The sequence below is a fragment of the Podarcis melisellensis genome (genome assembly GCF_964234715.1).
Source record: "Podarcis melisellensis genome assembly, chromosome: 13".
NCBI lineage: Eukaryota > Metazoa > Chordata > Lepidosauria > Squamata > Lacertidae > Podarcis > Podarcis melisellensis.
The window spans coordinates 42,131,644-42,155,937 of NC_138545.1; the positions used below are offsets into that span (position 1 = coordinate 42,131,644).

Below are 24,294 nucleotides of genomic sequence, written 5' to 3' on the forward strand. Positions count from 1 at the left end.
GGGGTAGAAAAGGAAGGGTTAATGTGCGTGGATAGGGGGGACGAAGAGGAAGAAAAGCTCGGTGTCAGGTGAAGGGATGGATCTCTTGAGGTCTCTCTCTTTCCCTGTCACCCTTTAGCGTGACCAACAGCAGCCACTGGTCACCCTCTCTCGTGACCAAGAGCAGAAGCCAGCGCTGCGGTGCAAAGCACAGGGGTGGACTTCAGTTCTTATTTTCAAAAGAATTCCTAATGCTATAGTTGCTTTTTCTGTCACGCTTGAGTGTGACCAACAGCCATCACACTGTCACCTCCTTTCGTGACCAAGAGCAGAACCCAGGGCAGGGGTGCTAAGCACAGGGGTGGACTTCACTAACAGGGCGCCCCGAGCCAGGACAAAACCCGTTCTTATTTTCTTTCCGAAATTGTTCTTATTTTCAAAACAATTCCTTTTGCTACAGTTGCTTTTCCTGTCACCCTTTAGTGCAGGGGTCAGTAACCTTTTTCAGTCGTGGGCCGGTCCATGTGGTGCGCCAGACAATATTTTAAAAAAAAATATGAACGAATTCCTATACCCCACAAATAACCCAGAAGTGTATTTTAAAGAAAAGCACACATTCTGCTAATGTAAAAAGGCCAGGCAGGCCCCACAAATATCCCAGAGATGCAGTTTCAATAAAAGGACACATTCTACTCATGTAGAAACACGCTGATTCCTGGACCGTCTGTGGGCCAGATCTGGCCTCCAGGCCTTAGTTTGCCTACCCATGCTTTCGTGTGACCAACAGCCACCACACTGTCACCCTCTCTCGTGACCAAGAGCAGAACCCAGGGCAGAGGTGCTAAGCACAGAAGCGGACTTCACTAACAGGGCGCCCCGAGCCACGAAAAAACCGTTCTTTCTTTCTTTCCAAAATAGTTCTTATTTTCAAAACAATTCCTTTTGCTACAGTTGCTTTTTATGGCTCTTCTTAGGAGGTACTTGTACAAATAGAGTTGTTGTTGTTATTTTGCACCTACCGTATTTTTTGCTCTATAAGACTCACTTTTTCCCTCCTAAAAAGTAAGGGGAAATGTGTGTGCGTCTTATGGAGCGAATGCAGGCTGCGCAGCTATCCCTGAAGCCAGAACAGCAAGAGGGATCACTGCTTTCACTGCGCAGCGAATCCTCTTGTTGTTCTGGCTTCTGAGATTCAGAATTATTTTTTTTCTTGTTTTCCTCCTCCAAAAACTAGGTGTGTCTTATGGTCTGGTGCGTCTTATGGAGCGAAAAATACGGTACTCAGCTCGGCAGCCTTGGGAGGCGATCTGCCTGCACTGCCTTAACTCGAGCGCGGATAAGAATGCAAAAGTACAGATAATTTATTTATGGCTAAGGTCACCAGCAGCAAGGAGCAGCTTTAGACTGCAGTCCTATGCACACATTGTTGTTGTTGTTATTGTTATTTATTAAATTTATATTCTACCTTTCATCTGGTTTGTAGGATAAAAACACAGAAATGCATAACAGAAAAGCAGGAACACACACACACACTAGACACATTTAAAAGGCCATGCATTGTTTAATCAGCCCAAGGCCTGGGAGAACATTTTTGCCTGGCACCTAAAGATATGTAGCAAAAGTGCCGGACGAGCCTCCCTAGGGGGAGTATCCTGCAAGCGGGGAGCCACTGTACAAAAGGCCCATTCTCATGTTGCCACCCTCCAGACCTCTTCAGGAGAAGGGACACGAAGAAGGGCCTCAGAAGATGATCTCAGGGTCAGGGTAGGTTCATATGGAGAGAGGCAGTCCTTGGAGTACAGTGGTGCCCCGCAAGACGAATGCCTCGCAAGACGAAAAACTCGCTAGACGGAAGAGTTTTCCGTTTTTGATGTGCTTCGCAAAACGAATTTCCCTATGGTCTTGCTTTGCAAGACGAAAACGTCTTGTGAGTTTTTCCCCTCCCCCCTTTTTTCTTAGCCGCTAAGCCGCTAATGGCCGTGCTTCGCAAGATGAAAAAACCGCTAGACGAAGAGACTCGCGGAACGAATTATTTTCGTCTTGCGAGGCACCACTGTATTGCAGTCCTGAGCCGCTTAAGACGTTATAGGTCAAAACCAACACTTTGCATTGAAACTAACTGGCAGCCAGTACAGTCGGGCCAGAATCCGTGTAATATGCTCAAGCCGTCTTGCCCCGGTGAATTCCTCACCGGCTGAAGTTTCTGAGCCGTCTTCAGAGGAAGCCCCATGTATAACACCTTGCAGTAATCTAGCCTTGAATTCAATGGCACCTAATTCTGAGTACAGTGGTACCTCGGGTTAAGTATTTAATTCATTCCGGAGGTCCGTTCTTAACCTGAAACTGTTCTTAACCTGAAGCACCACTTTAGCTAATGGGGTCTCCTGCTGCCGCCAGGCCACCGGAGCACGATTTCTGTTCTCATGCTGAAGCAAAGTTCTTCACCTGAGGCACTATTTCTGGGTTAGCGGAGTCTGTAACCTGAAGTGTATGTAACCCGAAGCGTATGTAACCCGAGGTACCACTATAGTCACGTATGGGAGGGCACCAGCTTCCACCACAGTGGTGCCCCAGAGTTCACCCCTGTGCTTTCTCAGTAGTTGCTATAACGGAAAGAGCTCTTCTTTGGCGATCCCTTGTCGCCAAGGAAGATTGTCTTCCATGAACACGGTCTTAACAGTGAGTCCGTAAGTGCCTGTGGAGGCCAATTCTGGATCCACACGTCCTTCCACAGTGGGGACATAGGTTTCCAGGCGGGAGTTGATCACAGTGAGGGTTTGCCAAATGTGCCTTCCTCTTAGCACGTTTCTCCCTTTCATCCTGGGTTCAAGTGTCTTCAAAGCCCATGTCACCTTTGGCAAATGCTGTTCTCCAATTGAAGCACTCGCAGGCCAGTGTTCCCCAGTTGTTGGTGTTTACACTACTTTTTTTTAGATTTGCCTTGAGAGAGTCTTTAAACCTCTTTTGTTGACCACAAGCATTACGCTTTCCATTTTTAAGTTCGGAATAGAGTACAGTGGTACCTCAGGTTAAGAATTTAATTTGTTCTGGAGGTCCGTTCTTAACCTGAGGCACCAGTTTAGCTAATGGGGCCCCCCACTGCCGCCACGCGATTTCTGTTCTCATCCTGAAGCAAAGTTCTTAACCCGAGGTAATATTTCTGGGTTAGCAGTGTCTGTAACTTGAAGCGTATGTAACCCGAGGTATCACTGTAGTTGCTTTGGAAGACAATAATCAGGCATCCACACAACATGACCAGTCCAACAAAGTTGATGTTGTAGAATCATTGCTTCAACACTGGTAAAACCCTGCTCATGGGGGACACTTGCTGTAAGTTAAGGCCTGCCCCCCAAGCATGTGAAACTGTGATTGGGCCACCACTGAAATGGATCAGACAGAAGGGTGTGATGCTTGTCCACAGACAGCGGCGCATAGCACTGTACAGTGGTACCTCAGGTTACATACACTTCAGGTTACAGACTCTGCTAACCCAGAAATAGAACCTTGGGTTAAGTCCTTTGCTTCAGGATGAGAACAGAAATTGTGCTCTGGCTGTGCGGTGGCAGCAGGAGGCCTCATTAGCTAAAGTGGTGCTTCAGGTTAAGAACAGTTTCTGGTTAAGAACGGACATCCAGAACGAATTACCGTATTTTTTGCACCATAACACTCACTTTTTTCCTCCTAAAAAGTAAGGGGAAATGTCTGTGCGTGTTATGGAGGGAATGCCTACGGGTGGCATGCCTACGGATTTTCCTCCTCTAAAAACTACGTGCGTGTTATGGTCGGGTGCGTGTTATAGAGCGAAAAATACGGTAAGTACTTAACCCGAGGTACCACTGTACTCTTGCTTACAATGTAATTTGTGCTTGCATCACCAACACCCAGCTGTCTATGCATTTGTGCAGGTGTGTTATGTTAGGGCTGTCAATCTGAATAAGAAATCGGGTCGGTCATGTAGCTGTATATATTTAAGGTCTATATTTAAGATTATATCTGCATAAATTAGCATATGAAAAATAGTTATACAGGAAAAAGCACACTTGCTGTAACATGTTACAACACACTTCATCCAGCAGAGGCATTTTCTCATTTCTGCTGAATTGAGGGGTAAGAATGTCTTTGTGTTTCAGCACACAGACCTATTTGTTTCCATAAAGCATTCATAGTAAATCTATACTCTGCCTTTTAGGACAGCTTTCCTCACAAGCCAGCTCACAAAAACTGATTAATAACAATTTACGGGTAACAAAATCAGCCCCAATACAGTCAGCAGACAGTGATAAATAACAGGAGAGTATAAAGCAGCAGACTCCAGTAAACTAAAAACACAAAATAGAATAGCAGCTATAAAGAAGTTTTTAATTAAGTTATTGCCTGTGAGCTGCAAGCTCACCTATATTTAGTTTAACCAAGGACCGTGATCTAAATGGGATTTACTCATTTGTGAAGGATTACAGCCATTCCTTTTCACATCACCAGACACCTGCAGACAGCCTGCTTGCTCTTCTTTGACAATTTGCATAAGTACTTGTATTTAAAATAGTATTCAAAGTATTCCTTCTGAATCATTGGAAGCATCATATTAGTTGTGCAACACACTGTAAATGGTTTGCTCAGTTTATTGACTAGGACAGCAGTCGTATACATTTCCCCATAGGATTGCTCTGCAAACGTTATAGCTGTGCAGTGTGACGGTGTGCATTTGAGTTTATAAAGTGTGTTTATAAAGTTTATATAAAGTTTATGTAACTCTTTATTTCACATGCCAGCGCAATAAAACCATCATGCAAGATTTTATGAGCACCTAAAGCTCTTTAACACACACTGCTTGAAGCCCATAGTTGCAAAACATTTGATGCAAAGATCACATGCACTTTTTAAAGCATATCACTGCCATCAAGGCAGAAAAGTAACACTGCTGGAAATAAAGAAGGGGAAAGAACTGCTTTCCACATCCGGTACTCGATGATCCTGCCCCTCCCCAAAAGGATCCCGTGGGGTAGAGCTACCAAACATAGGGTGCTTCAGGTGTTAGACCACCTTCCACCATCCTAGACCAATTGTCATGCTGTATGGGAACTGGACTCCCAACAATGTCCAGAAGGCCAGTGATTCTGCACCTTGCCATACGTGATGCCGAACACACAGACAAACACAGTGCCCACTCTCACCCTGCCTGTCATGACAGGCATTTTGCAGATAAAGGTGTTATTCTTTAGTATGATCAAAATACAGAATCCAGGTAAATGACAGGGCTGTGTTTTCCCCACATAGGTGAATGATTGCGTAGAAGTCTCTGCTCAAGAACCTTTTACAGATTAATTTATTTCTAACTTTGTGCCTCTGCTTACCACTGTCTTGTGTGCTGTTTTCATTTTTGGAATCTGAGTATATTTTGTGTCTGGTTTTTTGTTTGCTTGTTCATGGGCATTTAAGCACAGATAATGATGAACTTTGATCATAATTTGTGTCGGGGCTAAATGCCTTTCTTTCACTCATGTGAACCTTCCCACTCAGTTATGCAAGGAAACCACAATCTGAGCTGGGAACTTGCAAAATGTGACAGTACGAGCTTTTACAATCTCAGAGGTTGGGAAATCTGCCGCCAAGAGCACAAACGTTGTCATGGCCAAGATACTTGATTTCCTCGCTGTGCAAAAAGACTGCTTGTTGCTCTTGTTGGAGGGTTTTTACCTGATAATTTGGGCATTTATCACCTAAACCAGTGATGGCCAGACTTGGCCCTCCAGCTGTTTGGGGACTACAACTCCCACCATCCCTAGCTAACAGGACCAGTGGTCAGGGATGATGGGAACTGTAGTCCCAAAACAGCTAGAGGGCCAAGTTTGGCCATCACTGACCTAAACCGTTGTAACCTGTAAAGAGTGAAGGAAGAGGGATCATTTACTTTTGATAGGTCAGATGAACAGAGCTGTTTATTACCTAATTGCAAGTGGGTTCCCGCCCCCTGAAAAGGGGCGTTTCTCTGTTCTCTTCAAGGCCAAACTGGACGTTACATGAAATGTCAAACTTATTTTGATGTTTCTTAATAATAATAAAACAGCTGCAGGCAGCCCAATCAAGACTGGAACCACGGAAAGGGCAATTGACCCTCTCCCCGATTCCACAATCCTAATGAAAATTACTGACCTCCCCAAGCTGACGTTGGCATCCGTTTTTAAGCTTAATTGTGCAATTCTTTATCCAAGCGTTGCCTTTTCCCTTGCAAGGACAGACTAGGAAGCTGCAGATTACTTTGCTGCTTCTCTCAATAGCCATCAAGTGTTTGTGCTAGGGATGAGAAACCTGCGTCCCTCAAGTTCCCATCATCTCTGACCACAGGTCATGTGGATTGGGGCTGAGGGGTGTTGGAAACTGAGCGTGCCTGGAGGACAGCAGGTTCCCTCTACCTGATGTGTGCAGCATTTGCCTTTATTTCACTATTTACGGGGGAAAGGGCTCCTGCTGATTTACCCCCGTTGCTGATGGCTGTAGTTCTGATTTCATTCATGTTCATAAGGGCGCTAGGAACAGTGTGGAGAACTTGGGAGCTTGTGAATGCAGCCTCTGCTTCTCCCTGGTCCCTTGGCTACGTGGCTTGATGCCTTCTGCTTTTCTCTAGAGAAAGCCATTTGAACTAAGGTGACATGATGTTTACGCCACATAGACTCATAGAACTGTAGAGTTGGAACGGACCACGAGGGTCGTGCTGTTGTTGTTCTTTAGTCGTTTAGTCGTGTCCGACTCTTCGTGACCCCATGGACCAGAGCACGCCAGGCACTCCTGTCTTCCACTTCCACTTCCTCCCGCAGTTTGGTCAAACTCATGCTTGTCGTCCCCTTCTCCTTGTGCCCTCCATCTTTCCCAACATCAGGGTCTTTTCCAGGGAGTCTTCTCTTCTCATGGGTGGCCAAAGTATTAGAGCCTCAGCTTCAGGATCTGTCCTTCTAGTGAGCACTCAGGGCTGATTTTCTTCGGAATTGATTGGTTTGAACTTCTTGCAGTCCATGGGACTCTCAAGAGTCTCCTCCAGCACCATAATTCAAAAGGATCAATTCTACGGTGATCAGCCTTCTTTATGGTCCAGCTTTCACTTCCATACATCACTACTGGGAAAACCATAGCTTTAACTATACGGACCTTTGTTGGCAAGGTGATGTCTCTACTTTTTAAGATGCTGTCTAGGTTTGTCATTGCTTTTCTCCCAAGAAGCAGGCGTCTTTTAATTTCGTGACTGCTGTCACCATCTGCAGTGATCATGGAGCCCAAGAAAGTAAAATCTCTCAGTTTGGCCACCTCATGAGAAGAGAAGACTCCCTGGAAAAGACCCTGATGTTGGGAAAGATGGAGGGCACAAGGAGAAGGGGACGACAGAGGACGAGATGGTTGGGCAGTGTTCTCGAAGCTACCAGCATGAGTTTGACTAAGCTGCGGGAGGCGGTGGAGGACAGGGGTGCCTGGTGTGCTCTGATCCATGGGGTCACGAAGAGTCGGACACGACTAAACGACTAAACAACAACAAAATTCTAAACTCTTTTTTTCCCCATTTTGTTAGATATCATTTTGGATCATTTCTCATGCCAAAGGGGGCAGGGCAGTCGAGGATCATGGGAAAATGCTGAAAATGATTATCCCTTCCATCTCCGCTGCCATGCCCCATAGTTAAGGCAGCCTACCCAGCTTGGACTCATGAAAGCTTGGAGGTGACTGAGGAACAGCTCACCCCTCTATGCTTTCTGTCATGAGGAATGCCAACAGGCTGAGCATTGGTGCAAGCAAAGGGCCTGAATGCTTGTGGAGGGTATGTCATTCCAGCAGTGCAAAGCTGGCTTGGAGGAGGAAGGGCGCAGCTCCCGCTTTCCAAAATGCATTGACCATTGTTTACCGCAGCAGTTTCCTCCAAAATTTGTGCAGTTCCTTCAGGCTTGCAAAAGCGGGCACGTTTACGATGCAGAAACCGCGTTGCCAACGTTGATGAGCCCTCTGTGTATCCCATGCTGGCTGCACGTTGAATTTTGAAATATTCCCTTAGGGCCAACGGCTCATGCAGATGGAATCTCACTCATTTCATAATGGCCTCTCTGGGCAGGTGATGGGAAATGAGATGTTCCTCACTCACAAGCCACCCAAGTATTTGTCACACTGGCTAGTAAGAAACAGGTGGAAGGTCCTTCCTCACCTGCTGTGGATTGCTGCTCCCGCCATGGGCCGTGGCAACAAAGAGCAACCTCAGAGGTAGCAGGTATGTCTGCACAATACCTTTTTAGTGTTGGCGGTCAAATTTTGATGGGGTGAGGGTGCTGCGGAGGACTGAAGGGAGCAGGCGTGGTAGAAATCCCTCCTAAAGGCTGTGGTGCCTGGGCTTTGGCCGGTGAGGGAGGCACTTAATATGAGGAATAATGATTCGTTGATTTAGTTAGCCTTACTGCGAATCTGAGAAGTATCTCTGACATGTATTTGCTGAACCTTTTACAGTGGTATCTAGGTTCCCGAATGGCTCCCAAACGCCGCAAATCCAGATGTGAGTGTTTCGGTTTGCAAATGTTTTTCAGAAGCCGAATGTCCGATGCGGCTTCTGCTTGAGTTCAAGAAGCTCCCGCAGCCTTGGTTTTCGAACTGTTTCAGGAGTCGAAGTTTGAGAACCAAGGTACCACTGTGTTTAAAAAACTTGAGAGAAGAGATTCCTCCGTTTAACTGGTTTGAGTTTTGAACCGTTCTGTGTCATCAGGAAGTTTTCCTGAAATGTCTTTTAATTTTCTGGGCCAAAGGCTTAGCCTTTTAAATTGGGTGTCCAATTCGTCGTGCCCTCTGCCACCTACTTACGCTATATCATCATCATCATCATCATCATTAGATTTGCAGCAGCATTCCATTATCTCATTCAGAGTTCTGTTACAAATACTGGGGATTGAATTTGGGATCTCGGACACTCAAAACTTGCTTCCTTTGAATCCTGTTATAAGCCCTCTGGAATCCACATGTTGGTTGGCATCTGTCTGTCTCGGGAGACGATGGGAGAGTGTGCCTTAGGGGAGGGCGAAGTCAAACCACCGGAAGGTTATACACCGATAAAGGAGAGACATGTTTCGTTGCAGCTGGGGCAGATGAAGGCGTCCAGTTTTGCTGCTGCAGATGCACGATGGCGTTTCTTCGTTCTGCGCTCCTCCCAGTGGTCATTCCTCCTCTGGCCCCTGCTATGGAAGCATGACCTGGCTGATGGTCTCCACGCGCCGCTGCTGTCTGCAAGGCATTCCCACCTGTTGAGACATGATATTTCTACAGAGGGGGTCTTTAGACTTTAAAAAATACTTCTTTGTATTTATTTTGAACAAGGTCTTCAGATTTCTAGAGAGCTAGTGGGTGGGACTCCCTGCTTGCCTGCCTGTCTCTTTCTCTTTGCATAGGATGGGCAGGATCTGAAAGGGAGAGAACCACGTGGTGCTCACCCAGCAGGTGGCTTTGTAAAGCTTTCTCAGCTTCTTCAGAAATAATCACCATAGACATTCCAAGCTTACAGTCTTTTCATTTGTCAGCCTCCCAGATAAAGACCCCAAATGTGGGTACACAGCATTGGTCAGGTGAGGAGGAAAAGTCTCATCATTCACGTTGCACGGAACAAAGTGTTTACGTCCCAGAGATGAATAGCTTTTAAGTTTCCCTGTTCTGACTTAGTCACTATGTGACTTGTCTATTGTTGCTTATAACCTTGCGTCTCATGACGATGACTTGGAGTCTGTCAACTGCTCACAGCTGCCTTTTGTCTTAAAAGAAAGGAGCGATCTGACCGACTCTGGGATGTGCAGTTTCAGATTTCTGGAGAATACCAGTGGCTTCTGGATTTAGCAGTCTGCTTTAACTTAGATGTGGCTCCCTCATGGATAATATCACGGTGAGTGGGTGGAATGCCAAATTATATCCTTGCACAATTATGTCTCCGTGTCATAATTGTGCCTACATAGCACACTTTATACTGTATGTGCTTTTCTTTTTTTTGGAGTATGCTATATATATATATATATATATATATATATATATATATATATATATATATACACACACACACACACACACACACATACATACATACATATATATATATATATATATCTACCAGTTGTTTTAGAGTTTGTTCGTTTTTAAAGCTGCTTGAATGAAGTGGGTTTGTGCATTGAGGATTCTGTTCTTGAGACCAGGTGATTTTATTCCAGCTGCTCTAATGTACATGAGAAAGATTTTAACTAGGCCAGGCCAGCCCCTGTGCTCTCAGTGTGCTACGTTTTGATGCATATTTACTAAGAGCAGCTGAGAGAACTTAAATCTCTGTGAGCTTTATGTTTCCCAGCTGCGAAATGCCTTCCTTCAGCAAGATTCCACACTGCCTCCCCCTTCGCCACACAAACCCTGTCTTTTCTTCCAGTGTTTGTTTGTGAAGAGACTTTTGGGAACGGTGCCTCTGAGCCGTCACACACTTTGGCGTTCAGCCCGGTGTTTTTCAGGAGGAGAAACGTTTCTAGTCAGCAGCCACCCAATTTTTTCTGTTATGGGAAGTAGCGAGGCAACGGTCATCAACTCCCCGTTCGTCAGGAACAGCAGTGAAGGCTCTGTGTGCTGACGGCAAGTGGTGGCTGTGGTGGGATCCTGTCAACAAGCCCCTTGTATGTACAGTCATACCTCAGGTTACAAACGCTTCAGGTTGCGTTTTTTCAGGTTACGGACCCGCCGAAACCTGGAAGCACCGGAACGGGTTATTTCCGGGTTTCGGGGGTCGGGCATGTGCAGAAGCGCCGAGTCGCAACCTGCGTGTGCGCAGATGCGCCACTGCGGGTTGCGAATGCTGCGGGTTGCGAATGTGCATCCCGCACGGATCACGTTCGCAACCTGAGCGTCCACTGTACACTGGTACCTCGGGTTACATACGCTTCAGGTTACAGACGCTTCAGGTTACAGACTCCGCTAACCGAGAAATAGTACCTCAGGTTAAGAACTTTGCTTCAGGATGGGAACAGAAATCGTGCTCCGGCAGCATGGCAGCAGCAGGAGGCCCCATTGGCTAAAGTGGTGCTTCAGGTTAAGAACAGTTTCAGGTTAAGTACGGACCTCCGGAACGAATTAAGTACTTACCCTGAGGTACCACTGTATTGAAAAATATGACTTTTGTGCTGTCTGGCCCCAAAATGGCGACTAGACATTCCGTTTTGGCAACTGTAACCCTGGTTTAAGGAGCCATTTGGCACCAAGCTTATATATCTGTGTTTATAAAACTGCATGGAGCCTGATAGTTATTTAGTGAGAAGAAAGTACACACTTCTCATCACTAGGTGTGTTTCAAGGCTGAACCATGGAATAGAGAACAGGGTTTTTGTGTGTTTATACTTGGATGTTTTTAGTTGCCATTTATCGGACTTCCACTGTCTGTGCGGCCCTGGGTTCTTCTGGCTAGAAAGGGCTGTAAAACTAAATAACTGTCCAAGTAAGCCACTGAAAGCAGCAAAGGAAAGTGTCCCAGAGACATGTGGAGCAGTGCAACTTTGAAATCTTGGCCTGTGCACAAGATTGTACTGCAGTCTGAAATGCTTTTGCTGTTGCACTTTAGGTTGCCTTCAAAGCGAAAGCATTTCAGAACACGGCATAACCTTGTGCACAGGCCAAGCTTTCAAAGTTGTCCAGCCTGCTCCAGATGAGTGGAGGTGGCATATATCAGCTGGGAGAAGATGTTTTGTGCATGCTCAGAGACACACTCGTGCCATGATTTCCTGCACTGGAGTCAAGGTCCGGTGTTTAAAATAGGCTATGGGGTTGCCACAGCATGCATGTCCCAGAATCTGTGTGAAAATGGTTGTAAGTAGTTGCTTTCTTTCCACAATGGCCTGCCTCCCCCAGTACCACCTGGTCTGACTAGCAGTGGATTTCCAAGACTTTCACAGCCCTACTACTCAAAATGGGCTCCCTATTCATGCAAATATGTGTCCTGCTATTGGGCTATGGCCCTAACTCTGAAAAATCTCTCTGCCAGCTAAGAAACATGCACTGTTATATAATGCAAATATGTGTCCTGCTATTGGGCTATGGCACCTGGTCCTTCAGGGGCACAGTTACCCCATTCAGGACCAGGGAGTCCTCCACACCTGCCTGCCTCCTGTCCCCCCAAAACAGTTCTTCTGTCTTGCCAGGATTCAACCTCAATCTGTTAGCCGCCATCCATCCTCCAACCGCCTGTTATTTAGACATGGGGGAATGTGACTCCAACATGGCAATCCAGGGTACGGATGAGGCAGAGGTGTTGATCTGGGATGCCTCCACCTCTCTCAGTTTTCCACGGGAGGAAGTACAAGTCAGTGCAAATGACGGGAGGAGTTGGGGGCTTGTTTTTGTCTCCCTGGACTGTCAGATAAATATGTAGATCAGAGGTTAAGAGAGCTGTGGCTTTTGTGGTTGCTGTGCTTAGCTTTTTAAATTGCAGCGTTCAGAGTTCAGCAGGTCTTGTGACAAGCCTAGCGCGGAGGCAAGGGGCTTACATTCTCGCCACCCGCCCCGTCTCCCCAGGCAGCTTTTGTCCGTGACTGTCCTCTCTCTGCTTGGACTCGGTTGGTCCTGCCCAGGCTGTCCACAAACTCCTTGAGGAGCAGGTTGGTGTTTGTGCATCTGCTTTGTCAGTTTGGGGATAGATTAAGCCCAATTGCTTGCATCCTGGCTGGCGTGGCTGGTAAAGGGGCTTACTAGGAAACAGAAGGGAGACAACTAATACAGTATTGAGCACTTTGCTACGTTCCTCAGCGCGTGGAGGGTTGTGGACCATTCTGCTCAAGTTTTTCTTGTGGAGTCTTTTTTTTAAAAAAATTGATTTGATTTTTAAAAGTATGAACATACAAAATTCAAAATCCAAATATCAAGATTACTCTGAATCTCCTGACTTCCCCCGATCTCTTCCGTGGGTCCTAATAATAATATTTACAACTGCATATCAATGCTTATCCAGATTTTTACCCTTCTAAATTATCCATACTTTCCATTACTTTACAAGTGTGATTAAAATCCTGCTAATGTTTTAACCTGCGTACAGTGGTCTTGTAAGTAGAAGAAGAAGAGTTTGGATTTGATATCCCGCCTTTCACTCCCTTTTAAGGAGTCTCCAAGCGGCTCACATTATCCTTTCCCTTCCTCCCCCACAACAAACACTCTGTGAGGTGAGTGGGGCTGAGAGACTTCAAGGAAGTGTGACTGGCCCAAGGTCACCCAGCAGCTGCATGTGGAGGAGCGGAGACGCGAACCCGGTTCCCCAGATTACAAGTCTACCGCTCTTAACCACTACACCACACTGGCTCTCTTATAAACTTTCCCCATTCTTTTTTAAAGTTCTTGTTGTCTTGATTTCTGAGCTTCCTAGTTAATTTTGTCATGTCGGCAGAGTCCATCAACTTGGTTTGCCATTCTTCTCTGGTCGGGATTGTCTCTTCCTTCCATCTTTGACTCTTGTGAAGGTTTAGCGGATAGAGCCTCTCATCCTAGGACCCTGCCGAATGATCGTTTGGCTCTGAGAAGGAATTTGGTCCCTGTGGTCCGACTGCCTGCTGTTCTGATGGAATGAGTTGCATGTGGCTTGACTCGCTTGCTTGAGCCACATAGCGGTTTTGCTCAGTTAGCACCTCTGCAGCTCACCTGCTCTCCGTATCTGGTGTTACGGGCTCTTATGGGTTGTGTATCCTGATCTTTTGAGTGGGGAGGGGGAGGTTCTGGGTGGGTGGTGCTGCTTCCCGCAGGGGCTTCAACTGAATGGCCTTTTGGTTGCTTCCGGGTCTGCGATTCTAGATCAGACATAAGGCCCAAAGAAGGTGGTGGACTCTCCTCCATTGGAAGTTTTTAAGCCAAGGCTGGGCGGCCATCTGTCATGGATGCTTTAGCTGAGATTCCTGTGTTGCCCGGGGTTGGACTAGATGACCCTCAGGGTCCCCTCCAGCTCTACAATTCTATGATTCTAGGAGCCTGCCATGAGCTGAGCTCCCTGAGCCTGTAGAAGAAGCAGGAGGGACCCAGGTTCCCTGGCCTAATTCAAGAAGGTAACTGGGCTCGGGAGACTTGTCTCACAACTTTTGAGGGGTGTGTTTCACACTCACAGCCAGCTCCCTGGCTGTTTTGTCCCCCAGATGCTCTGGTCTTTGGTCTCCAACTCTGCTCATGTGACTGTTATGTGGTGGGTATTCCAGACTAATTGTGCTGGTCCCGAGGGTTAACTGTGCGGCAAGGTCCAAGTCCAGTCCGAGGTCGAGGGTGCGGTATGGAGGCTGGCCATCAAAGCTGAAGCGGGGTCCAAGGCAGGGAGTCGGGTGAGGTCAGGAACTCTGGCAGAATAGCAGGTCAGGGTGCAGGCAGGAACAGGCTACCAACAATGTTGTTCCTGCAACCTGGGACTGGGGCTGGCCAGCTTTTATCTGCCTCGAGGCATAGGGCGGCCCCGATCCTCTGGTGACTCGCCTCTCCTGGCCTGGAGGCGAGCACTCCTCCTGCAGGAACTTAGTTCCCTCCGCCGCTCTGTCCTGAGCCTCTGCAGCTCAGGAGAGGATGGAGGGTTAGCGGACCCAGAGGCAACCTCAGCTTCCCCTGACGGGGCTGAGAGTGGAGCACCTGCAGGCAACGGGTCCTTCAACACCTCAGGAGCGAGAGCAGACTCAGCTGGTGCCTGCACCTGAGGATCCAGCACAGGTGAGGACCCTTCAGGCTCATGCCCCAGCCCCGGCTCAGCTGGTTCTGGAGGCAGGGACTCCTGTGCAGGCTGGGATTCCTCAGGTTCAGCCTCTGAGTCCGAATCCTAGGCCATCACACTAATAAGCACAGAGGTCAGAATAGTGGACTTGTTCACATGGTGTTTGACTTTCTTCCTGTTTGCTTTTCCTCAGGTTACCATGTGATTCCAGAACTGGGCAGAAGCAGCAGTAGATATGCATTCCAACCACAAAGCTGAGAATGGATGCCAGCCCCGAGAAGTTACCCAGGTAATAATAACAATAATAATAATTTATTATTTGTACCCCGCCCATCTGGCTGGGTTTCCCCAGCCACTCTGGGCGGCTTCCACAAATACAAAAAATACACTAATATGTCATACATTAACAACTTCCCTGAACAGGGCTGCCTTAAGATGTCTTCTGAATGTCAGGGAGTTGTTTATCTCTTTGACATCTGATGGGAGGGTGTTCCACAGGGCGGGTGCCACTACCGAGAAAGCCCTCTGCTTGGTTCCCTGTAGCTTTGCTTCTTGCAATGAGGGAACTGCCAGAAGGCCCTCAGCGCCGGACCTCAGCGTCCAGGCAGAACCCCATTCAGGACCAGGGAGTCCTCCACACCTGCCCGCCCCCTGTCTCCCCAAAACAGTACTTCTGTCTTGTCAGGATTCAACCTCAATCCATTAGCCGCCATCCATCCTCCAACCGCCTCTAGACACTCACACAGGACCTTCACCACCTTTACTGGTTCTGATTTGAAAAAGAGGTAGAGCTGGGTATCATCTTCATATTGATGGACACCCAGTCCAAACCTCCTGATGATCTCTCCCAGCAGCTTCATGTAGATGTTAAAAAGCATGGGGGAGAGGACGGAATCCTGAGGCACCCCACAAGTGAGGGCCCAGGGGTCTGAGCACTCATCCCCCACCACCAATTTCTGAACATGGCCCAGGAGGAAGGTGAATAATTACAGCCGAGCTGCCCTATGGAGGTGAGGCTTCACTGGTCATAGGGATGTCAAGTGGCTGTGAAACATTTCCAGGCCTTTCCAGAGGAAGGGGCTGAGCATCACTTGGAAGTGGCGGCTGGATGCATGAACAGGCATCTCATGATCCTTTTCCATCTGTTCCGTGGAGAGAAGGCACTCCTTTTGACAGCCATTGATGGTGACAATCAAGCTCAGCCCTTCTTGAGTCATACACAACGCTGGTTGGAAACCTGCTATGAGATTCATTCTGGACATGGAACATTCCCTCCCCTCCCCGGTTTCATAGAATCATAGAATTGTAGAGCTGGGACCCCAAGAGTCATCTTTTCCAACCCTCTTCAAACCCACAATCCTGAGATCAAGAGTCTCATTCTCCACCAACTGAGCTACCCTAGGACACTGGCATTTTTGACCATTGCCAACATTTCTATAATTTCTTTCATCCTCACACATCCCATCCCCTAATTTCTTCTCCAGCCTAAGCCTACTCAGTTCCTTCAGTTACTTTTCTTCTAAACAGATGCTCATTTCTTCTTTTTAAAATCCTCGAGGCCAATTCAAGATTATTGTAGGCCAATCCAGTATGAGATCGCAAACAGAGGTGAATTAATTTTCAACCAAAAACTCCAAAGTACAGTCATTGAGATATACAAATGGAAGAAGCAGTTGGTGTTTACCAGCAAGCTTAAATAAAACAGGCAACAACAACAACAGCCTGGAGAAAATTATGTCAAGTTGTGTAAAAATATTCTTTTTCTGTTGGCACCCTATTTTTTATCATGATTCAATAACAGGAAGCAAATCTTTATAAAAACCTAAAAGCACAGAAAAGGTCTACAATAACTTGGATAGAAAACTACGTGTAGGGTTCTCAGCCCATGGGCAGTATAGTAAATAATATACAAATAATCTCCTCCTCTGACCATCCTCTTTTGCCACTGGGGAAGGCAGATGGCATAGTTGGAAAATGTAGATCTTGTAAGTATTGCTGTTGGGCATGATCAAGATGACAACACCAGAAGGAAAATGTTAACAGGTAATTTCAGTAACAAGTTGTGATATCTCTTTAATCATAGAATTGTGGAGTTGGAAGGGACCCTGAGGATCATCTAGTCTAACCCCCTGCAATGCAGGAATATGCAGCTGTCCCATACGGGGATCGAACCTGCAACCTTGGCATCACCAGCACCATGCTGTAACCTATTGAGCTATAATCAGTGTCGTTGCTTCAGGGGCACTGATAGTCTCATATTTATTGCTCCACCTACAATCTGTTCGTTGCTCAAACAGACATAGTTTAGGTAACTTGAATCTGATCTGGTCTGAAATAGTACATAAACAGCACCTTGTGTTTATAGGCCTTAGCTTCACAATCCTCTTCTCAATGTTTCGGATCTTAACACAGTGCGCTCCAGTTGAGGCCTTCCTGCTGTCCTCAACATTTTGGCAATATCCAAAGTCTGCTTAAGAATAAATCAGTAAGGAGTTTCAGAAGGAGGTTTCTCTCTGTTTCTTTGATAACACCTGGACGGGAAAGATTAACGATTTGGGAGCTGCCAAAATAACAATTCTCAAAGAGCTGGACAGAACTCTGAATTTGGATGCAATAAGTATCTTTTTTGTGACATGAATGAGGATCACATAACCAGAGTCAAAACGTGGAGGAAAAAATTGTATATGGAATTATGAAAAACATTGATGATGATGAGAGGCAGGGCTATGATGTTGAAAGAGCTTTGGAATTCAGACCGTGGGAAGCCAAAGCAAAAATTATTACAATTTGGAAGACAATTGGACTTTTTTTAATTTTAGTTTTTTATTTTCATTGGATTTGATATGTTAATTAGATGTTTTAATTGGAAAATGAATAAATGCTTTAAAAAAACACCACACATTTTGGCAATATCCTTGGGGAGGAGACCTTACTTTCATCTTGGCCCTAACCTAATGCAGCCTCTGTTTGATGCTACCCTAGTTGATCAAGACACACCTGGTGAACTCCATCAAAGCGCTGCAGAAACATTACGTGACTTCCGACGCCCTCGTGACCAGTGACGATGGAGATGCCAACACCCTCTGCTGCGCCCTCGAAGCAGTGTTTGTCCACGGCTTGAAGGCCAAGCACATCAAGGCAGAATCGGGAGCGAAAGGGAGGAAATTTGCCGGGCGCCTGCCCCTTCCCCAACCAGCCTTTTGGGCCCTGCTGAAAACTATCACACACAGGTGAGGTGGGGAAGACAGCCGCTTTGAGGGTGGAGATTGCAGCCATCAGCAAAATTTGCTGATATTACATGCTTGAACATTGCTGGGTGTGGAGTGGGGGCATTTGCGAGATGCAAATGTGAGATTTCTGCTTACGCTGGGTAACCGAAGTTCAAGGGGATATGACTGATGGAGGGACTTCTCATCTCTTCTTGCTAAAGTCCTGCTAGGAATTTAGGCGGATATAGGCAAAAACTCCTGCCAACCTAGCAGTTTGAAAGCAAGTCAAAGTGCAAGTAGATAAATAGGTACCGCTCTGGCGGGAAGGTAAACGGCGTTTCCGTGTGCTGCTCTGGTTCGCCAGAAGTGGCATAGTCATTCTGGCCACATGACCCGGAAGCTGTATGCCGGCTCCCTCGGCCAATAAAGCGAGATGAGCGCCACAACTGGACCTCATGGTCAGGGGTCCCTTTACCTTTATAGGCAAAAAAAGTCAGGGGCTGGCTGGACAATGAGGAGTGGCCGGGGATCCCTGTCAGAGAACCTCAAAGGGAGGAGCCTCAGAAGAAGAAGTCTTTGGGTTGGGGTGGGACAATGAAGACAGGTCAGAGGAGGAATGGGGGATAAAAAAACTTCTTGTTTTTTAACAAACCCTTCCCCACTTTCCAAGGTACTTCAGAGCTCCCCCCCTTCCCCCTCCCCTTTTATGAAGATCACCTGCTCTGAGACCCCACAGCTAATTCTCCCCTGGCCTCCTCGCTGGCCCAATAATAATAATAATAATAATAATTTATTATTTATACCCCGCCCATCTGTCTGAGTTTCCCCAGCCACTCTGGGCGACTCCCAATCAAATGTTAAAAACAGTACAGCATTAAATATTAAAAACTTCCCTGAACAGGGCTGCCCTCGGGTGTCTTTTAAAGATAGGATAGCTGCTTATTTCCTTCACATCTGAAGGGAGGGTGTTCCACAGGGTGGGTGCCACTACCGAGAAGGCCCTCTGTCTGGTTCCCTGTAACCTCATTTCTCGCAATGAGGGAAGCGCCAGAAGGCCCTCGGAGCTGGATCTCAGTGTCTGGGCTGAACGATGGGTGTGGAGACGCTCCTTCAGGTATACAGGATCGAGGCCGTTTAGGGCTTTAAAGGTCAGCACCAACACTTTGAATTGTGCTCGGAAACGTACTGGGAGCCAATGCAGATCTATCAGGACTGGTGTTATGTGGGATCAAGTAGGATCAATTGAGTCCTGAGGATTATCTAATTGATTTTTGATTTTTGATTTTTATTGTTATTCATATTTTATACTGTATTTTATGCTGCTTTTATGATTGTTTTAAAGTGTTTTAAATTTGTTGTTAGCCGCCCTGAGCCCGGTTTTCGAACTGGGAAGGGCAGGATATAAATAAAAAATTATTATTATTATTATTATTATTATTATTATTATTATTATTATTATTATTTTATTATTAGAGCTGCAGCATTAATGGGCCTTGTGCTCTCTCCCCCTTCCCTGCTCCTCTCTTTACTTTTCTCCAGAAACATCATTTCTGAGCTGGAGCACCTGGACTTCATCAACACAGACGTGGGCCGCTGCCGCGCTTGGCTACGACTTGCGCTGAATGACGGCCTGATGGAATGCTACCTGAAGCTCTTGCTCCACGAGAAAGCCCACCTCTCTGAGTATTACCATTCGCCAGCCTTGCTACTGGACACCGAGGAGGTTGAGTTCCTTCTCACTTATCTGCAGGGCTTGAACTCCCTGGCCTTCGACCTCTCCTACAAGTCGGCAGTCTTGAACGAATGGACGGTCACTCCTTTATCCCTGTCGGGACTTTGCCCAGCCACAGAACTGCTTGTGAGTTTGGAGCCCCGGAGGAAAGAATCGCTGGGCTCCCTCTCGCTGTCTTCTGGCTCGGATGACGCTGAGGCTTCCCCAGCCCTCTTGCCCGCCGCTAAAAGCCAACGGGCAGAGAAACTCACCGCATCCAACCTGAGCATCAGCACAACAGGTTCCTCCCAGCTGTCTTCCAGCCTCAGCTCTGACGGCCTTACCCCGGGGACATCTGCTGCCACACAGAACGCGGACAGGGTTGAGGAGTCCATCTCGGATGATGCTGAACCTGACGTGGCAACAGCAAAAGACTTGGACCAGTCCCTCCAAGAGTGAGTATGCGGAGGAAAGGGGACGACCCTTTTTTTTAAACAATAATATTTATTAAATTTCATCAACAGACATAACAAAAAAGAAAATATACAACAACACAATAGAAAAGTGAAAAAGAAGGGGGGGAGCAGGGGTGCCGACTTATAAAAAATATTGGGGGGGCCCATACCGGGGTCCTGCCCCGGGAAGTTTTCTAAATTTTAGATGAAAATTAGTGAGTTTTAAAGTTTTTAAAAAGTATTTTAGAGTCATATGATCAACATTAGAACCCCGAAAACTCGACTCTCTATAACTCCACACTCCGGGAAACTCGACAGGCCTGAAACACTTTTTGGCTTTGAAAAAAGAAACAAAACATAAACACGCACGGTATTTTCGTAAAAAGCTAATTTAATTTACAGTAACAATTATGCTTATAGACTATTACAGAGCAGTGAATATATAGCTCTGAAAAGACTGAAATGATATTTAAATCCTAAACTATCATTAAAAGAATAAAACATAAAATATTGCTGTCGCACAGTAATAGCGCTTTGATTAATAAGTGAAATAGCTAATTTAAGCTTACTTTGAATAAGGCTGAGGGTTCATTAAATAAAAATAATATCTCAAAGTTAATGATTTAATACAGTTAATAAAGTTAATACAGTATGCCTAATACTGTATGTAAATACTGTAATACTGTATGTAAATAACGGGCTTTAATTGGGTCTTACACCCTAAAAATATTTAAGTATTTGAAAATAACTAATACAGTACTATAGTAATATAGAAATACAGTACTAAACTAGTACTAATATTTCAAAACTGAAAATTTAACATTCTGTATGTATTTAATTCTCTATTTTATAAAGATTTTTAGTATCTGACAGTGAGTTTGGAGTAGCCCAATGCAAAAATCCTGAGGATCCATGTGGATCCATGCTTTGTAACCACGTTTTTGCACCACTGTGACCCTAGGCAACAGTGGGTGCGTGATTTTTTTGGTGCAAGATGTAGCCATGGACATGCTATGTGATCTGATGGTGAATTTGGGGTGACCCAATGCAAAAATCCTGAGGATCCATGTGGATCCGTGCTTTGTAACCACGTTTTTGCACCACTGTGACCCTAGGCAACAGTGGGTGCATGATTTTTTTGGTGCAAGATGTAGCCATGAACATGCTATGTGATCTGATGGTGAATTTGGGGTGACCCAGTGCAAAGATCCTGTGGATCCATGCTTTGTAACCACGTTTTTGCACCATTGCAGCCCCAGGCAACAGTGGGTGCGTGATTTTTTTGGTACAGACTGTAGCCATGGACATGTAATGTGATCTGATGGTGAATTTGGGGTGACCCAATGCAAAAATCCTGAGGATCCATGTGGATCCGTGCTTTGTCACCACGTTTTAAATGGGGAGGGAAGGAAAAACACAGAAGGGACAAGAAGCACAAGAGGGGTGTGCGGAGAAGCAGCTGGCTAAGAATGCAGGGGAGGAGTTTAACGGGGTGGGGGGAAGGAAAGGAAGGCAAAAGTCCCCCCCCCCCAAGCCAGCCCTCTCTCTCTCTCTCCCACCTGCATGTTTTTCGGCTGCCTGCGAGTCCCTAGAGCACGGAGAGGAGGAGGTGGTGGGCTGGAGCCTGCACGCAGTGTGACTAGGAAAGAATTAGAAGGAAGGACTCGATCCTTTCCTTAACCCTCTGCTTGCCAGGAGGGCAGGGGATTCCCTGCTCTTTGTTGAGTTTGAGCAAACGCAGCAACAGAAGCGGGTGGGCAGTAAGACCCTGAGGCAGAATACAGGAAAGCAGCAGCTTCTGCCTTCCCTCCGCCCGACCACCCGATCTTATTTTTGCCTGATTTTTGCCCCTGCGCTCTGGCTCCAGGGACCACACATTCGCTCAATAATTTTCTTAAATTATTGGGGGGGCAGAGCCCCCCCAAACGAATTTTTGAGGGGGCTTGGGCCTCCTCAGGCCCCATGGAGTCGGCGCCTATGGGGGGGAGTACCTTAAGATACCTAAACAGGAAAAAAAACTTTAGATACCTAAACAGGAAAAAAAGGAAACTCAATTAATTCATTAAAATGCATTTTCATAAACATTTTGGTTGACTTCCTCTAATCTCCTCCATCTGAATTTCCTCTTAATTTGAATGTAGCAGTTTCCAGTATCATTATTTCATAAAACAATATTACAGTCGTATTCCAATTTCTTTACCTTTCTTATAATACAATTTCTTATTTATATATTTAAATCTAATTTAATCCTAGGCCTGATTGGTTCTTTCAAGTGATTATATATCTTTAATATTAGAATATTTGTTCAAATAGTCTTTAAATTTCTTCCAATCTTCTTGGTATTCCTCTTCTTTCTGGTCGCGGATTCTCCCGGTGAGATCAGCCAGCTCCATAAATTCCATCATCTTCACCTGCCATTCTTCTACCGTTGGCAATTCTTGTGTTTTCCATTTTCTGGCTAGTAAAATCCTAGCTGCTGTTGTGGCGTGCAAAAATACCAGGGGAAGACCTTATTCGAGCTTGTCAGATGGCAAAGGTGGTCGCTCACGAGTAACCAGGCAGGACTCCGACCTGTTTTTACAGGTTTTATTTAGGTGCAAAACTATTTACAGTGCAGAACCCCAACGTTCATGCCTGCCTCAATCGCTAGCAGAATCTGGGAGTGCTTGTTTCCTCCCCCAACATAAAAGTCTCGCTACGCCCAGCCTTTTCTTTCCCTCTTTGCAATTTAGACTTCTGCGCAGGGTGGGCGACGGAAGGGGTATGCTTCCCCCCTGGCCGGCTTGGCTAGGAGTGGGGCTGAGGCTCCCACCAGTATCCTCTGGTCCTTTCACCACTTCCCCACTGGAGGTGGGGCTTTGCTCCTCACCGGAAGAGGAACTCCTTCGCAAGATTTTCGGAGGCTCCCTGTAACACAACTGCCCCTCTGCTTCCAGCCCCTGCTCTGATGGCAGTTCCCTGACAGAGCTGGTACAGTGGTGCCCCGCAAGACGAATGCCTCGCTAAACGGAAAACCTGCAAGACAAAGGGGTTTCCGATTTTTTAGCGGCTTCGCAAGACGAATTTCCCTATGGGCTTGCCTCGCAAGACGAAAGCCCATAGGGAAATCTCCGGGGACAGTGGGGAAGCGCAGCGTGCCTTCTCCTCTGTTCCCGGACCTGTCCTAAGGCTTGCGGTGGGAGGTCCGGGAACAGAGGACAAGGCGCGAAGGGCTTCTCCTCTGTTCCCGGGGCTTGCGGTGGGAGGAGGGTTTTTCCTCCCCACCGCCAACATTCAGAACAGCATTCTGAATGTTGGCAGTGGGGAGGAAAGCCCTCCTCCCACCGCAAGCCTTCAGGACAGGTCCGGGAACAGAGGGGAAGGTGCGCAGCGCTTCTCCTCTGTTCCTGGACCTGTCTTGAAGACTTGCGGTGGGAGGAAGGTTTTCCTCCCCACCGCCAACATTCAGAAGGCTGTTCTGAAGGCTGGCGGTGGGAAGAAAAGCCCTTCTCCCCCGCCAGCCTTCAGAAGAGTTCCCGCCTAGGCTGCGGATAGCAGCCTGCTGCCCCGCGCGAGGGGCGCTCTTAAGCAGAGCGCCCCTCGCGCGGGGCAGACATTTGCCGCTTGGGGAGCCCTGCAGGGGAAGTCTTGCAGGGCTCCCCAAGCTGCGAATGTCTGCCCCGCGCGAGGGGCGCTCTGCTTAAGAGCGCCCCTCGCGCGGGGCAGCAGGCTGCTATCCGCAGCTTGGAGAGCCCTCTGGACCTCTTCTGAAGGCGGGCGGGGGGCAAAAGTCTTTGCTCCCCCCCGCCTGCCTTCAAAAGCCGTCCGGGAGCGTTTTAAAATCGCCCCGGACAGCGGAGAAGTCCTTCGCTGTCCCGGGAAGGCAGGCGGTGGGGAAGCAAAGACTTTCGCCCCCCCGCCAGCCTTCAGAAGAGGTCGGGGGACAGACTGTCCCCGGACCTGGTCTGAAGGCGGTTTCCATAGGAACGCATTGATTGATTTTCAATGCATTCCTATGGGAAACCGTGCTTTGCAAGACGAAAAACTCGCAAGACGAAAAGACTTGCGGAACGAATTAATTTCGTCTTGCGAGGCACCACTGTAAATTGGTGTTCAGATCCTGATACCAGTTTCAGACAGACTGAGCTAGCCAATGCATCACGGTGGGCAGGGAGCCGCGATGTATTCCCAGCTCAAATTGCCTGCAGGCAGCAAAGGCGCAGGCAGGCGGATGGAGCCTGAGAAGGTTTGGGGCAAGCACAT

The 24,294-nt window shown here is 47.0% G+C and overlaps 1 protein-coding gene across 4 annotated transcripts in view; it reads left to right on the forward strand.

The window, feature by feature from the left end:
* Positions 1–24,294, forward strand: part of PLEKHM1 (pleckstrin homology and RUN domain containing M1) — a 45,769-nt gene that overhangs the window by 249 nt on the left and 21,226 nt on the right. The window contains exons 2-5 of one of the 4 annotated variants that reach the window (XM_081883864.1): positions 9,749–9,868; positions 14,871–14,966; positions 17,660–17,907; positions 19,426–20,052. In XM_081883864.1, the coding sequence (XP_081739990.1) occupies positions 14,913–14,966; positions 17,660–17,907; positions 19,426–20,052 (929 nt within the window). In that variant the 5' untranslated portion in view covers positions 9,749–9,868; positions 14,871–14,912. Of the gene's footprint in view, positions 1–8,106; positions 8,222–9,748; positions 9,869–12,584; positions 12,606–14,870; positions 14,967–17,659; positions 17,908–19,425; positions 20,053–24,294 lie in introns of those variants that run through there. The other 3 variants (XM_081883865.1, XM_081883866.1, XM_081883863.1) reach the window with 3 other exon arrangements.